General features: G+C 30.7%; 1 protein-coding gene across 1 annotated transcript; it reads left to right on the top strand.

Annotated features, from left to right (window-relative positions):
- The first annotated feature begins 1,310 nt into the window (after nucleotides 1–1,310).
- LOC106074507 (E3 ubiquitin-protein ligase RNF185-like) lies at nucleotides 1,311–9,602 on the top strand. Its single transcript, XM_013235288.2, has 5 exons — nucleotides 1,311–1,640; nucleotides 6,445–6,576; nucleotides 7,568–7,622; nucleotides 8,258–8,378; nucleotides 9,279–9,602. The coding sequence occupies exons 1-5, from the start codon at nucleotides 1,495–1,497 to the stop codon at nucleotides 9,374–9,376; spliced, it is 552 nt and encodes a 183-aa protein (XP_013090742.1). The 5' UTR covers nucleotides 1,311–1,494; the 3' UTR covers nucleotides 9,377–9,602.
- The last annotated feature ends 3,331 nt before the right edge of the window (nucleotides 9,603–12,933 follow it).

Here is a 12,933-nt window from a genome sequence, read left to right as displayed (position 1 = left end):
CTCTCCACGGTCTCTTGCTAGTTTTTTTTATGGTTTCCCAACTCTTCCCAGTCCTCTCGGCTTCTTCAAGTAGGGGCCTACACTGCGTCGTCATGTTCTTTTTGGTCTTCTGAATGAACGTCTGTAATTTATAAGATAAGATGAAGTTTGTCTTGTTTGTCTTTATTTCATTTTATAAAATGTTTGTGAATTATTAATTCCATGTGAACTATCATAACAAGAAAAACATAAAAAAATACTTAAAAAAAAACAAAACAAACAAGAACAAACCTTATACGAAGTGTAATTGTATCAATTAGTTTAGATCAGTCATGTAATTAAATTTTTTATAGATCTAGACTAAAACAATAAATCTGTACGATTAGAAATATTTTTACCACTAGTTTTTGTTTAGCACTATTTTATGCTTTTAGCTTTCTCGATACGCTATGATCCTATCACTTATCTGGACCAGTTGGGGGGAGAGAAAGAAAGGGATAACTGGGTGAATTTTACCGTAATCGGTTTTAAAAGCATTAAAAAGGGGGAACGACCTGAATTCAAACTCATGCCTCACGCCTGCTAGTGAGGTGCTTATGACTATAGACGATTGTATAGTTATGTATTGTTTGTTTCAAACTTACTTTAAAGCGACGATATATAAAGGGGACTAATTCAGATTATAACACCACTTCAGTCAAGTACAATTTTTTCCTTTGTTTGAGATACCAAACAAAATAACTTATTACTAATAGTTAATTAACTAAAATGCTTTTGTTTTCTTTTTAAATTGATTCTTGTTTTGTCAGGTAAAATAAATAATTGTGCAAAATTTCAGCTTGATATGAAATTGGGTGTTGGAGAAATAACGTGTACAAACTTTTTACCAGACAGACTTTGTAAAATTAATTTTGTTTTCTATTCATTTTCTTTATCTAGGCCTATGTAGAAGACAGTTTCTTTAGCAGCTGACATGAAATTCTTGATCTATCAATAGTAAATGTTGTGTTTGCTTTTATGCATTTTCATGATATTCTATTTCAATCGTAAGTCTATAAGACACGTCGGCATTCAGGTGCTGCTGTAAAAATAGCAATCTTGACAGGTATTCTAAATCTGCAAAGACTGCAATCTACCTTTCTGCTTTTTGATTGAGGAAAAATAGCTTGTTAATTATCTATAGATTTAGATCTAATCTATAAAGATAGATCTACTTTTCTTTTTTTTTTTAAATCTCCCTTTTCATTCAAAATTTCTTTAGTAGACATTTTGACTTTAGTACAAAAGATCAATGAACTGGATGCAATCATGTTTCCTTTAATAATGCGCATGCGCAGTATACGTTGATCAGAAGAGTCTGGAAGTAAATAAGATGGCCTAGAACTATGAGCAAAAGTGTTACTCTAATTGCCAAGCATAATCAATAATAAAGTCAGTGTCATGAGCGACTCATGAAGAGATAGATATAGTCGTCATCTTTAGCTGATACCCTTTTGGTGTTCACACGGACTAATAATGAGTGCAGATTCATCAACATCTTCGCCGAAAACAGAGGGCCAAGCCCCAAATGAGGATGACCAACAACACGGAACATACGAATGCAACATCTGTCTAGAAACGGCAAATGACCCTGTTGTTAGTATGTGCGGCCATTTATTCTGGTAAATTATTTTAATGGAATTTATTATAGATCTAGATAGATCTATTTTCTCTGTAACTCTAAAGCTACAATATATACATCTTGGACTTGGTCTTAGGTCTTAGTGTTCTGAGAAGCAGTAGCTGAGTAGGCTCTGGCTCTGTCCTCTGTGATGGTCTGTCTTCTCAGAGTGACACTCAGACTCAGTCTTTTAAGTTTTAATTAACTTATTAAGTTGTCACTGTTGTGTTTTTTTTTTAAATGTACATTTGTAAAATATTAGATATAGAGTCTAGATTATAATTAGATCTAGACATAATTACATCTAGATTCTAGATCTTAATTCTTAATATATATCTTATATCTTATATAATACAGACGTTACTTCAAAAAAGAAGATGATTACGTCCTACGCGTCATGCATTTAGTCATGCATATTAACCAATGACTTAAATTCTGCCAAGTCACTGGTTTTCCTGGCTAGCTCAGGCAACCCATTCCATGCTCTAATAGCACTAGGGAAGAAGGAGTATTTGTACAAATTTGTCCTAGCATATGGGACGAGGAATGTGCCTTTATCTTTGTGTCTTTCAGAGTATTTTATTAAATTTTGTTTTTGTATTTGAAGATTATGGTTCAGTGTTTTATGTATTATTGCTACTTTACTTTTGAGCCTTCTGTCCTGAAGGCTTTCTAAATTTAGTGATTTTACTAAAGGTGTTACTCTAGTCAAATGTGAATATTCGTTTGTTATGAATCGCACTGCTCTATTTTGTGTCTGTTCTAGTTTCTTAATGTTTTCTTGAGTTGAGGGGTCCCAAACAGTGGATGCATATTCTATTATTGGCCTAACCAAGGTTAAATAACATTTTAGTTTTATTTTCTTATTTGATTTATAGAAATTTCTTTTAATAAATCCTAATGCTTTGTTTGATTTTTTTGTAGTTTCATCAATATGTAGATTCCATGACAGTTTTTCATTTATTATAACACCTAGGTATTTTGCGTTTTTAGTCTGTGTTACTGGTTTGCCATGAATAAGATAAGTGGAATTAATTTGTTTTAGTTTTTTTGTTACTCTTAACAACTGACATTTTTCTGGGTGGAAAGACATGCTCCAATTTGATTCCCATTTCTGTAATTCATCTAATTCTCTTTGTAAAATATCTGTGTCTTGTGTTGTTTTTATTGTTCTATATATTATGCAATCGTCTGCAAATAATCTGACTTTTGTTCCTGAAGTAATGCAATTTGGTAAATCATTTATGTAAATTAAAAATAGTAGTGGACCCAAGACTGTTCCTTGAGGTACACCTGAGTTTACTGTTATCGGTGTTGATTTAGAACCATTTATTATTACAGTTTGTTCTCTCCCTATCAGAAAGTCTTTAATCCACTGATGCAGTGGACCATTAATGCCGAAATATTTTAATTTTTTAAGCAAACTATGGTGGTGAACTTTGTCAAAAGCCTTAGAAAAATCTAGTAAGATAGCATCTATTTGTTCACTATTATCTAAACCTTTTGAAAAATCATCAATTAGTCCTATTAGTTGTGTTTCACATGATCTATATTGCCTAAAGCCATGTTGGTATGGTGTGAGGACATTATGTTTGTCTAAGTGGTTTATGATGTTGCTACATATTATGTGTTCTAGGATTTTACATGTGATGCTGGTAAGTGATACTGGTCTGTAGTTTCCTGGGTCAGATTTTTCTCCTTTTTTAAATAGGGGGGTGACATTAGCTTCTTTCCAGTCCTTTGGTACTCTGCCCTGGTTAAGTGAAGCCTGAAACAGTATTTTGAACACTGGGGCTAGCTCATTACTTAGTTCTTTGAGTAATCTAGCTGGAATACCATCAGGTCCAGAAGCTTTATTTGGTTTGGTGTTGGCTAATAGTTTTTGAATTCCATTTTCTTGTACTACTATATCTTCTATGTTGTCTACTTGGTTCAAATTCAGTAATATGTCTTTGTCTCCTGGGGCTGAGAATGCTGATGCAAAGTATTTGTTTAGAATGTTTGCTTTAGTTTCATTATCATTATGTATTATGTTATGTTCATCTTTTAATGGCGCTACGCCTGTTGTTTCCATTTTCTTAGACTTAATGTATGACCATAGGTTTTTGTTGTTATCTTTAGATATTACATTGTTTATGTATTCACTCTGCAGCTGTCTGCTTACTTTTTGGGTTAAGTGTTTAATTTTTATATACTTTTTGTAAACTCTTTCTGCATTAGTTTCTTTAAATTTTCTATATAGGTTTTCCTTCTGTTTACAAAGCTTCTTTAGTCTATTATTAAACCAGCATTTATTTATTTTGTTTGATGTGTATTTAGTTGGTATATGATTTTCTATAATGCTTTTAAGATGGTTTTTAATGAAATTCCAGAGGTCATCGACTGGTTGGTTAATGTCTTTTTCTAATAAGAATGTTTGTTGAAAGTTTAATGCAGCTTGGTGTAGTTGTGTTAGGTTACATTTATTCCAGAGTAAGATTTTTCTTTTGGGTTTTATATTGGCTACTGCTTTTATCTGACTGTGTATTTTTATGATCTCATGGTCTGATAGACCAGGGATAATATCATAATCAACTACTAATCCAGGTCTGTTGGTTAAGAAGAGATATAGATCTATGATTGATCAGTGTTTTTTTTTAGTTTTATCTATCTATCTCATACATTTTATTGTTTTATGTAGATCTAGAATAGATGTAGATCTATTAAAACTATTGTAATTATTGAATTGGTGAGAGTTATCTTGAGAGCTGAGCTCTAAGTGGAGACCAAGCAATGCCAATGAGCTGTTCAAGGAGTCAGACTGCGCAGGCAGTTGACAGTTGTACTAGATCTAGATAACTCCTACAGTACAGATCCCCATGGCATACACCCCAAACCCAAATAATTAAGAATTCAGAATTAATACTTTAAAGTCTTTTTAGTTAGTAGTCTTCTGTCTTGAAGTGTCTTAAATCTCAATAGATCTAGTGATTTTACTAATTGGTGTTGCTGAAGTCAAATTTGAAAATATTTTGTTTGTTATTTAAATCTCCTAGCTCTAATTTACACCTAGTTTGTTCTAGTTTCTTTAAGTTTTCTTATGTTCTTGAGTTGAGGTGTCCCAAGTAGAGGACATATTCTAATATTGGTCTAACCAAGGTTAAATTTTAGAAATAAATGTTATTACTTGATTTCTATGTTAAAATGTGTTTTTTTTAACCCTCAAACTGTTGTCATCTCTGATTAAAGTGTGGCCAATGTTTAAAAAATCGGCAGACCTTTTGTTTGTTTCATTTCATAGTAGCTTTAGTTTTTAAATTTTAACTTATTTTTGTACGGGAAATACTTGAATAACGTAAATGTTTTTCTATTAAAGAAAAGATATTTTTTTTATTGATTATTTCCATTGTAAGCTACTAAACAAGGGCCGCATTTTCCACACAGATAATTTCTATACAAAGCTAGTCTTAGCTGAGTATCTATTGCAGAAAAAACAACTACTTAGTAACACAGTATCATTGAACTCAAAGTAGCACAGTATCATTGAACTAAAAAAAGTAGCACAGTATCATTGAACTCAAAAAGGTAGCACAGTATCATTGAACTAAAAAAAGTAGCACAGTATCATTGAACTCAAAAAAGTAGCACAGTATCATTGAACTCAAAGTAGCACAGTATCATTGGACTCAAAAGTAGCACAGTATCATTGGACTCAAAAGTAGCACAGTATCATTGAACTCAAAATTGCACAGTATCATTGAACTCAAAGTGGCATAGTATCATTGAACTCAAAGTAGCACACTATCATTGAACTCAAAGTCTTGTCAGTAGGATGTGCAAATAAACTTGCTGTTGGCAGTGGCTATTTTAATTTGAGGCAAAATGCTTGTGGTGGCATTTAAGCTTTCTAAAATGTTAAAATTGTAATGATATTTTAGAATGATGTAAAATGGTTTTAAAGTAGTATTTTACTAGGGGAAAAACCTTCCCATTATTAAGGTCAAGGTAATAAAAAGGGTAAATTGTAAGGTTATAGAAATAATAGTAATAAACCTCACTTCAACTAACTGCTGATATTTTCCTGAGGTCTGTGAGAGTGTCAAAATTCCCTGATAGAATTAGCTATGAGCTGTTTGTGAGTTAATAAATCCTAATCCTTTTGGATTTGTTTGATTTTGTTATAATTTTATTGATATGAGGATTCCGGTAACAGTATTGATGACAGACATACATAGATTTGACTATATTGTCTGATATATATGTGACCTTTTTGGGGGATTATTCATGATATGCTGACTGGCTATACTAGTGAGTTGTTGATAGCATGATTTGTTAGAGTGTCTTATATATTAGAATGAGTAATCTGTTAGGAACATATAGACTTACAATCTATATAAAGGCTAAGTTGCTGTTAGTTGCTTAACAATGTGATGAATTTCTTCATTTAGTTGGTGAGTGGTGAGCAGGTAACTGAAAGAAATCAATAAAAGGTCATTACTTTTACCGAGTCATTGCTATTTCCATTTTGTCTACATTTAATTTATTATAAAAGCTATTTAGCATCGTTGCATTTATTTTATTTAGTTTTGTGGCTGAAATTGTGTCAGGTCCATTCTTTGTACCTTAGCTTCTTTTAGTTTCTTTCAGATTAAATTATTAGATTTAGGTCTAGGAGTACATTAGAAAAAAATTGAGAGTGTCCTCACCCCCCCCCCCGACCCCCTCTTTTCTACATAAAAAAAAACCTCACTCATCATATTCTAACCAAATCAAATGTTAGTAGTACAATCATGAATGTACAACTACTTTTTTTCTTTTTTTTTAAGCTGGCCTTGTTTACACCAATGGCTTGAAACGAGGCCAAACAGACAAACATGTCCAGTGTGTAAAGCTGGCATTAGTAAAGATAAAGTGATACCAATCTATGGACGTGGAAATCCTAACCCACAAGATCCACGGTGAGAACAAATGAAAGTGTCTGTTGTAGCTAGATTTAAAAACATTGAAGTGCATCTTGTAAAAAAGTGTATTTTCACACATAGAGGCTTCCAAGGATTCTAGGTGGTTGAATTGCCAGCCATATATTAACCTGTTCGATTCCAGCACACTTAAAACTTTAGACCTCTCAAATCCCAATTCAAGGAAGATAGCTTCACAAAAAAAATCAATAAAAAATTGATTTCCAAAGGTAATATTATAAATCCAACCACAATATAATAAGAATATGTAGACCTTATATATAAATATTTACTGTGCACTTATGACAAAATACTCGACCTACAATTTCTAAAAACCCCTTGGTCTTGGATGAAATCTTGAAGGCAATATTAGAATGATGCATACTAGCGTCAAGATCTAGTCTAAACCACTGCTTACATTCTCCTTTTGAACATTTCCCATTAGAGAAAGATAAACATCTCATTTTGTATCATCTAAGTCCTTAAATAATTCATTCTCTTCATCTAAACTTGATGACCCTGTGCCACTATTCAGAGATATTACTGCAATTTAAAGCTGCTTCCAAAACTGCCATTTTTTTTAAAACTTCAAACCCCTGATATTCAAAAATAAAACTACAGTAAGCTCCTTTAACCTCTCCTAGTAATTTTTGTAGTGAGATTTTAATATCATTGGCTATTAATTCGTTGCAATGTATGTATGTTTGTAAACCAAGTGCTGAGCAATCTTTTTTTGTACGTAATAGAATTGAATAGGTAGTGGCCATATGGCTGCTAAGGAATTGTATAGGGGTTAAATGTTGGAACATTGATTGATTGCCATTGATGTGTATGACATCAATTTGCCATTGATGTGTATGACATCAATGTTTGGAAACTTGTTTGCAATTGATGGTTGTAATGTATGACTCATCAGTGATGAATATTGTACCAAAATCAGACTTTCCTCATAAGAAAAAAAAAAAAAAGTCATTTTTTAATTTTTTTCCAGAGAAAAGCTTCCACCAAGACCAGCAGGCCAGAGGTCTGAACCAGAATCTTCAAATGTAAGCAATAAGTTTAAACGGTCACATAAGGTTTTTTTTCCTGAGGCCCTTTAATGCCACAGGTACTTGAAGTAAAAATATTCTTTAGTTTTTGAGTTGATGTTGAATCCAATAAAAAATGGAAGAAATATCATATTCATGAGTGTGGTTTAAACAATGTTTGCCTTGGTATGATCTAAAAGTGCTTCTTCAAAGCCATTATTTGATTCTTGATCTATATTTTGTCATTGGGAAAATGTGATATTTAAAAAAAAGGAACATTCTATTTTCATAGACTTTGATTTGAGGTGTAATGCTAATAAGTGATTATGCTCATTGTCACTTTGGTCGGAAATGTCTTATTCCATTATAACGATACAATGAGAAATATAATGATTCTTGTTTCAGTGTCATGCAGGCTTTTTAAGACTATGAATTTAAATTAGTTTAAACACAATGCACAATTCAAACAGAGCAGGAATTAAAAAAAAAACAATGTTTTAATGCAGTGAATGAACTGAGTTTATTTCAATTGGTAGCAAAGATATCATCCATCATCACTTGTGCCTTTCTAGAATCAATTGGGTATTTTTAGTATTAAAGTAAAAAATGGAATTTTGTTACTGTGATTGATTTTTGTCCTCTTCTATTTTTAGCCCTTTCACAACTTTGGACTTGGTGGTGATGGTAATTTTCAGTTTTCTTTTGGCATTGGGGCGTTCCCATTTGGAATATTTGCATCTACACTTAATTTTAATGATGGAAGACCTGGACAACGTAAGTGGCTTAAAAATAGAGTTTTGTTATATATTGTATGTTGTATTATAATATTGTTTGGTAATATTAGGTAGACAAAGATATTTTATAATGAGTTTAAAAATTCCGTATTAAGTTATAAAGTTTCATTGTCACATATGCATCTACAAATGTCTTAAAAAAAATAGAGAGTACTCTTATTTTGTAAAAACTAATTTGTGGAGTGTGTGGTCTTAAAACCTGTAAATGTGGTAGCCACTCATTGAGGAACATATTTCAACAATTTTGAGACAAAAAGGACTAAAAATGATTTTGTTTTAAATATTCAAATCCATGTGGCTTCAAGATTGATAAACATTTAAATGTCCCAATCTTCATTATTGTTCTCTCCCTTTTCTTCTGAACTTCTATCAAATCTGTCTGTTGATAACTTAGCTTAATATAATGCCATTTTCTGCTATTAGTTATAATGAGATTTTTAAAACTATATGGCTATACAAGTAAATATTTTGGATATATTTATGGATTTTATTAGATTTGTGTGTGTGTTCGTCAATTAGAAATTTGGATTGCACCATTAATTTCTTTTAGAGCCAACATTTATCACATTGCTGTTCATATGTTTATAAAGACAGTTGGTAAAAACTAGGAATGACTTTTTATAAGCTAGAACAGTTTAGCATACCTTAGATAACATTCAAGTTTTTTTTTTTTTGCTTATATAGCATAATTTTAAATGTTCTAATAACAATTAGAACTTATAGAGATGATTCCTTTGTGTAAAGAACAATACAAAAAAATAAAAAACTACAACCATTACTTGTGTAGACAAATCATTTTAAATGTGAACAGAAAATTATCAGAAAAAAACAAGAGTTAAAAATAACTTTATGTAATTTATGTTAATTTTTTGTTTTTCAGCTCCGCCCAACTCCCCTCAGCAGGCTGAAGAGCAGTTCCTGAGCAAAGTGTTTTTGTGGGTAGCCATCATCTTCATTTTCTGGCTGCTCATAGCATGAATAGTTGCCAAAACTTGGTTGGAACAATGTCTTGTGACTATTTCTCCCGTTTGTTCACCACAGTATTTTTTAGTGTGCAAGCTGCTACTCTGAGAATAATGCCAAACAGTTTTTGTTTGGTTCCCATTTTCTCAACCTCATCATCAGACTCTCTTGATCCTGGCAAATAGCGTCATAGAAGGGTGTGGACTAATCGTTCATACAGAAATAAATGTCTTGAAAATTAGGCGTTGACTTTCTTTTCTTTTTTAATTATTTAATTATTCAGATCATTGTACTTTGTTCTTGATTTGGTTTCTTTTAAGAACTAACTCACTAAACTGTGCTATTCAGTTTCTCTTGTTCAGAATATAAATATTAATAAAAGACATGTTTTACTTACTAACCTTCCAGAAAAAAGAAGATATTTTCAAGTACAGATGATATATTTTATACAATTTACTCATTTCAGTTCTAGGTTTTAAAAAAATGTATATGCATGTGATAATTATAAATATTATGATTGAGATGCAATTCTTGATAAGTGTTTGTAAATTTATTAAGACTTTTTGCCTTCCATTTTGTTACTGTGGTTGTTTATATCTCAAGTTGAAGTCTTTTTGCTTTTGTTTATTATTATTATTTTTTTTTAAAGAAACTTTTTCAGGCAGCAAAACTAAAAACAAAGGAGAAAAAAAAACAAGAAGCACATATGTATGAAAAATAGACATTGAAAACATAATGGTAATTTGGTTACTAGTTTTTTTTTAAAATAAAATTTCTATCGGGTAGGATTTTGTAAGATAATTCAAGTAACTATTTAGTACAAATTGATATTTGTTTCTTTCTTTGATATTGTTAATGAACTATTTTTTTGTTTAGTTGTGTGCCTAAAAGAGACTACTATTTGATGTTACAAACTTATTTCATCAGTCAAACTTAGGTGTAAATGTAGTCTGGTGTAACAATAATAATTTAGAAACAATAACATTTGACTCAAAGTAAGGAATACAAAATCTTCAAGTAATTGTATTCTATTTTATTTATTTTTCATCAGAAGCTTCAATTCAAATGTTTTAAAATAGTAAATTGTTGATGTAGACTTTAGTTATTTACTGATGTAATTTAGTGTCTCTTAGTAGGAAAAAAAATATGTACTTAATTATTTTAATCCAATAGCTGAGTAATTTTCTGTCAAGTTTTCTATAAAGAATTCTGAGTACAAGTGTAACTAACATTGTATTCATGTGTCCTCACAAAAATGCATAGTTGTCTCTGAACATTCAGAAACTTAAAATGGTTGTAAATGTAGTTTGTGTGCTGTTTTCAAGCATTTACCTTTTTTCTCTCTTTTTATATATCTATATATTTATAAATTAATCTGGGATAAACATAATTTTATAACCACGCAGGTATATTTTTTTGTTCATGACATATGCATTTCTAACTTGAATGGTTGCTTAAAGAAAAGCATTTCAAGACATATTTGGTGTGAACAAAATTTCCAAGTATGAAAAAATAAACTGGACCTTGTTTAAAGATGTACATATTAATCATATTATAATGTGTATATAAATATGTCTATTGATTTATTTGAATGTTGTAAATGTAAGTTTTGAAGTTTATGGAAAACTAATAATGTTCCCACTAAAGTTATAAACAGATTTTTGTTAACATTCATTTTGTTTTGTTATATAAAAATATGGTACAGTGATAAAAGTTCAAGTTTGTTGGTTATGTTTTTCTTATTTTAAATCCTGGCTTGAATATAGATAACTATTTGGTTGTCTGGGGTTTAAAGCTAGTGCTGTCAGCAGAGTGAGGAGGTTTCAGCAATGGCTTCATGTCAAACACTTAATTTAGTTGGAAGCTTAAGATCTTTGAACAAAAAGAAAAAAAAAGCTCAGTTTCTTATCAGAAGTAATTAAAAAAAAGATTACAAAGAAATTCTAACCTTTCATTGATAATCAAGCTTATGGACCTTTTGTCAAGATAATTGCATGTGATGCAAGTCAGAAGAGCATATTCAAAGAATCATTTGGCGTTTCTTAAACTTGAAAACAAACTGAACAACCAATAGTCAATAATAATAACAATACAAGTTTTGGCCAGAACATTAAATGTGAAGTACCAGTTAGTAAAAAAAAAAATTTCCAAGAATCAATAGGGTGATACTTCTAAACCTTTTGTCGAGAAAATTAATTGCAATATAGGAAAGGACATTAAATGTTAAGTACCAATAAGTGAAATAAAAGATTTCAAAGTATCAATTTGATGATACTTCTAAACCTTTTCATTTGAAAACAAACAGATTCAAATATAAATAATGTGACTTCTGGACCATTTAACAAGAAAATTAAATGTAATAATACAAGTGAAAAGAACAATTTCAAAGAGTCATTTCTTCTACTTATAAGTGAATACCAACTGAACAACCTATTATCAATAATGTTCTGGAACATTTTAATTTCTTATCAAAAGATGAAATCAATATGGTGACTTTTCTAAATTTAGAAATCCAAACGCTCCTGTCGAACAAACCACACAAAACTAACAGCGTTTTTTTCCTTACAATGTGAGTCTTTCTACACTTTTTTGAGACTCTTTAGGGACTGAAATTTCAAAAATTGTGCATTGTTTCCCACTAAAAAATGTTTTTCTGTTAAATATAAAAAAAATAGTATACCAGAAAACAAAATATACAAAAATTATCTTACTATCTCCCTTACATTTATGTATTGAACAAAATCCATTTTAAGAATATAACTCTTCACTTTCAGAAGATAAAAAGTAACTGTGAGCCAGACAAATGTTCAATATCTTTTATACTTTTTTTTTTTTCAATCTAATCATGACAGAAGAATGTACAGACAGACCACACAAGACTAATATATATAGCAGCTTTTACCCTTTCAGGGGCCACTAAAAAGTATTTTATACAGACTAGAATACAGCTGTTTATTATAAAAAAAAAAAGATTATTTATTAGCATATTATAAATTCTAATTTTGGGAAATATAAATCAATAAGTAAATCAGTAATTAGTCTCAAAAGAGAGCAAAAAAAAAAATATTTTATTGATGCTATTGAACTGCGAAGTAGTGATTTCCTTTTAAAATTAATAATGCACTTTTATATGCTAGACCTTTCTTCCTGGTTCTAAGTTTATTACACTTCAACAGCTGCCATAAGCCAACAATGATTGAGACATTTTGCTATAGTAATAAAATGTTTATCAGCATTTATACAATGCAAGCGGAGGGTCTATATGAGCTAGATAAATAAGAATATGGGGTTTGGTGGCAGATTGGTAAAGTCCTTGGCTTCTGAATCAAGAGGTATTTAGTTTGAATCCTGAGACAGGAAATTTGTACTTAGAAATTTAAAGGTTGTTTCCCTGAATCCAGTCAGCTCCTATTTTACATAATGTTGGGGAAGTTGTGCTAGCCATATGATATTTTTGATACATGGTATTGAAAACAAATAAACTTCACTAAAATATAATACAAGGCAGATGCTGTTATGACATTACTCTGTCAAAATAATATTTCCCAACATTAGTGTCAATATTATATGTT

Source organism: Biomphalaria glabrata, chromosome 12, assembly GCF_947242115.1.
Source record: "Biomphalaria glabrata chromosome 12, xgBioGlab47.1, whole genome shotgun sequence".
Lineage (NCBI taxonomy): Eukaryota > Metazoa > Mollusca > Gastropoda > Planorbidae > Biomphalaria > Biomphalaria glabrata.
The sequence above is the reverse complement of the archived record's forward strand: the minus strand, read 5'-3'. Positions and strand labels throughout refer to the sequence as shown.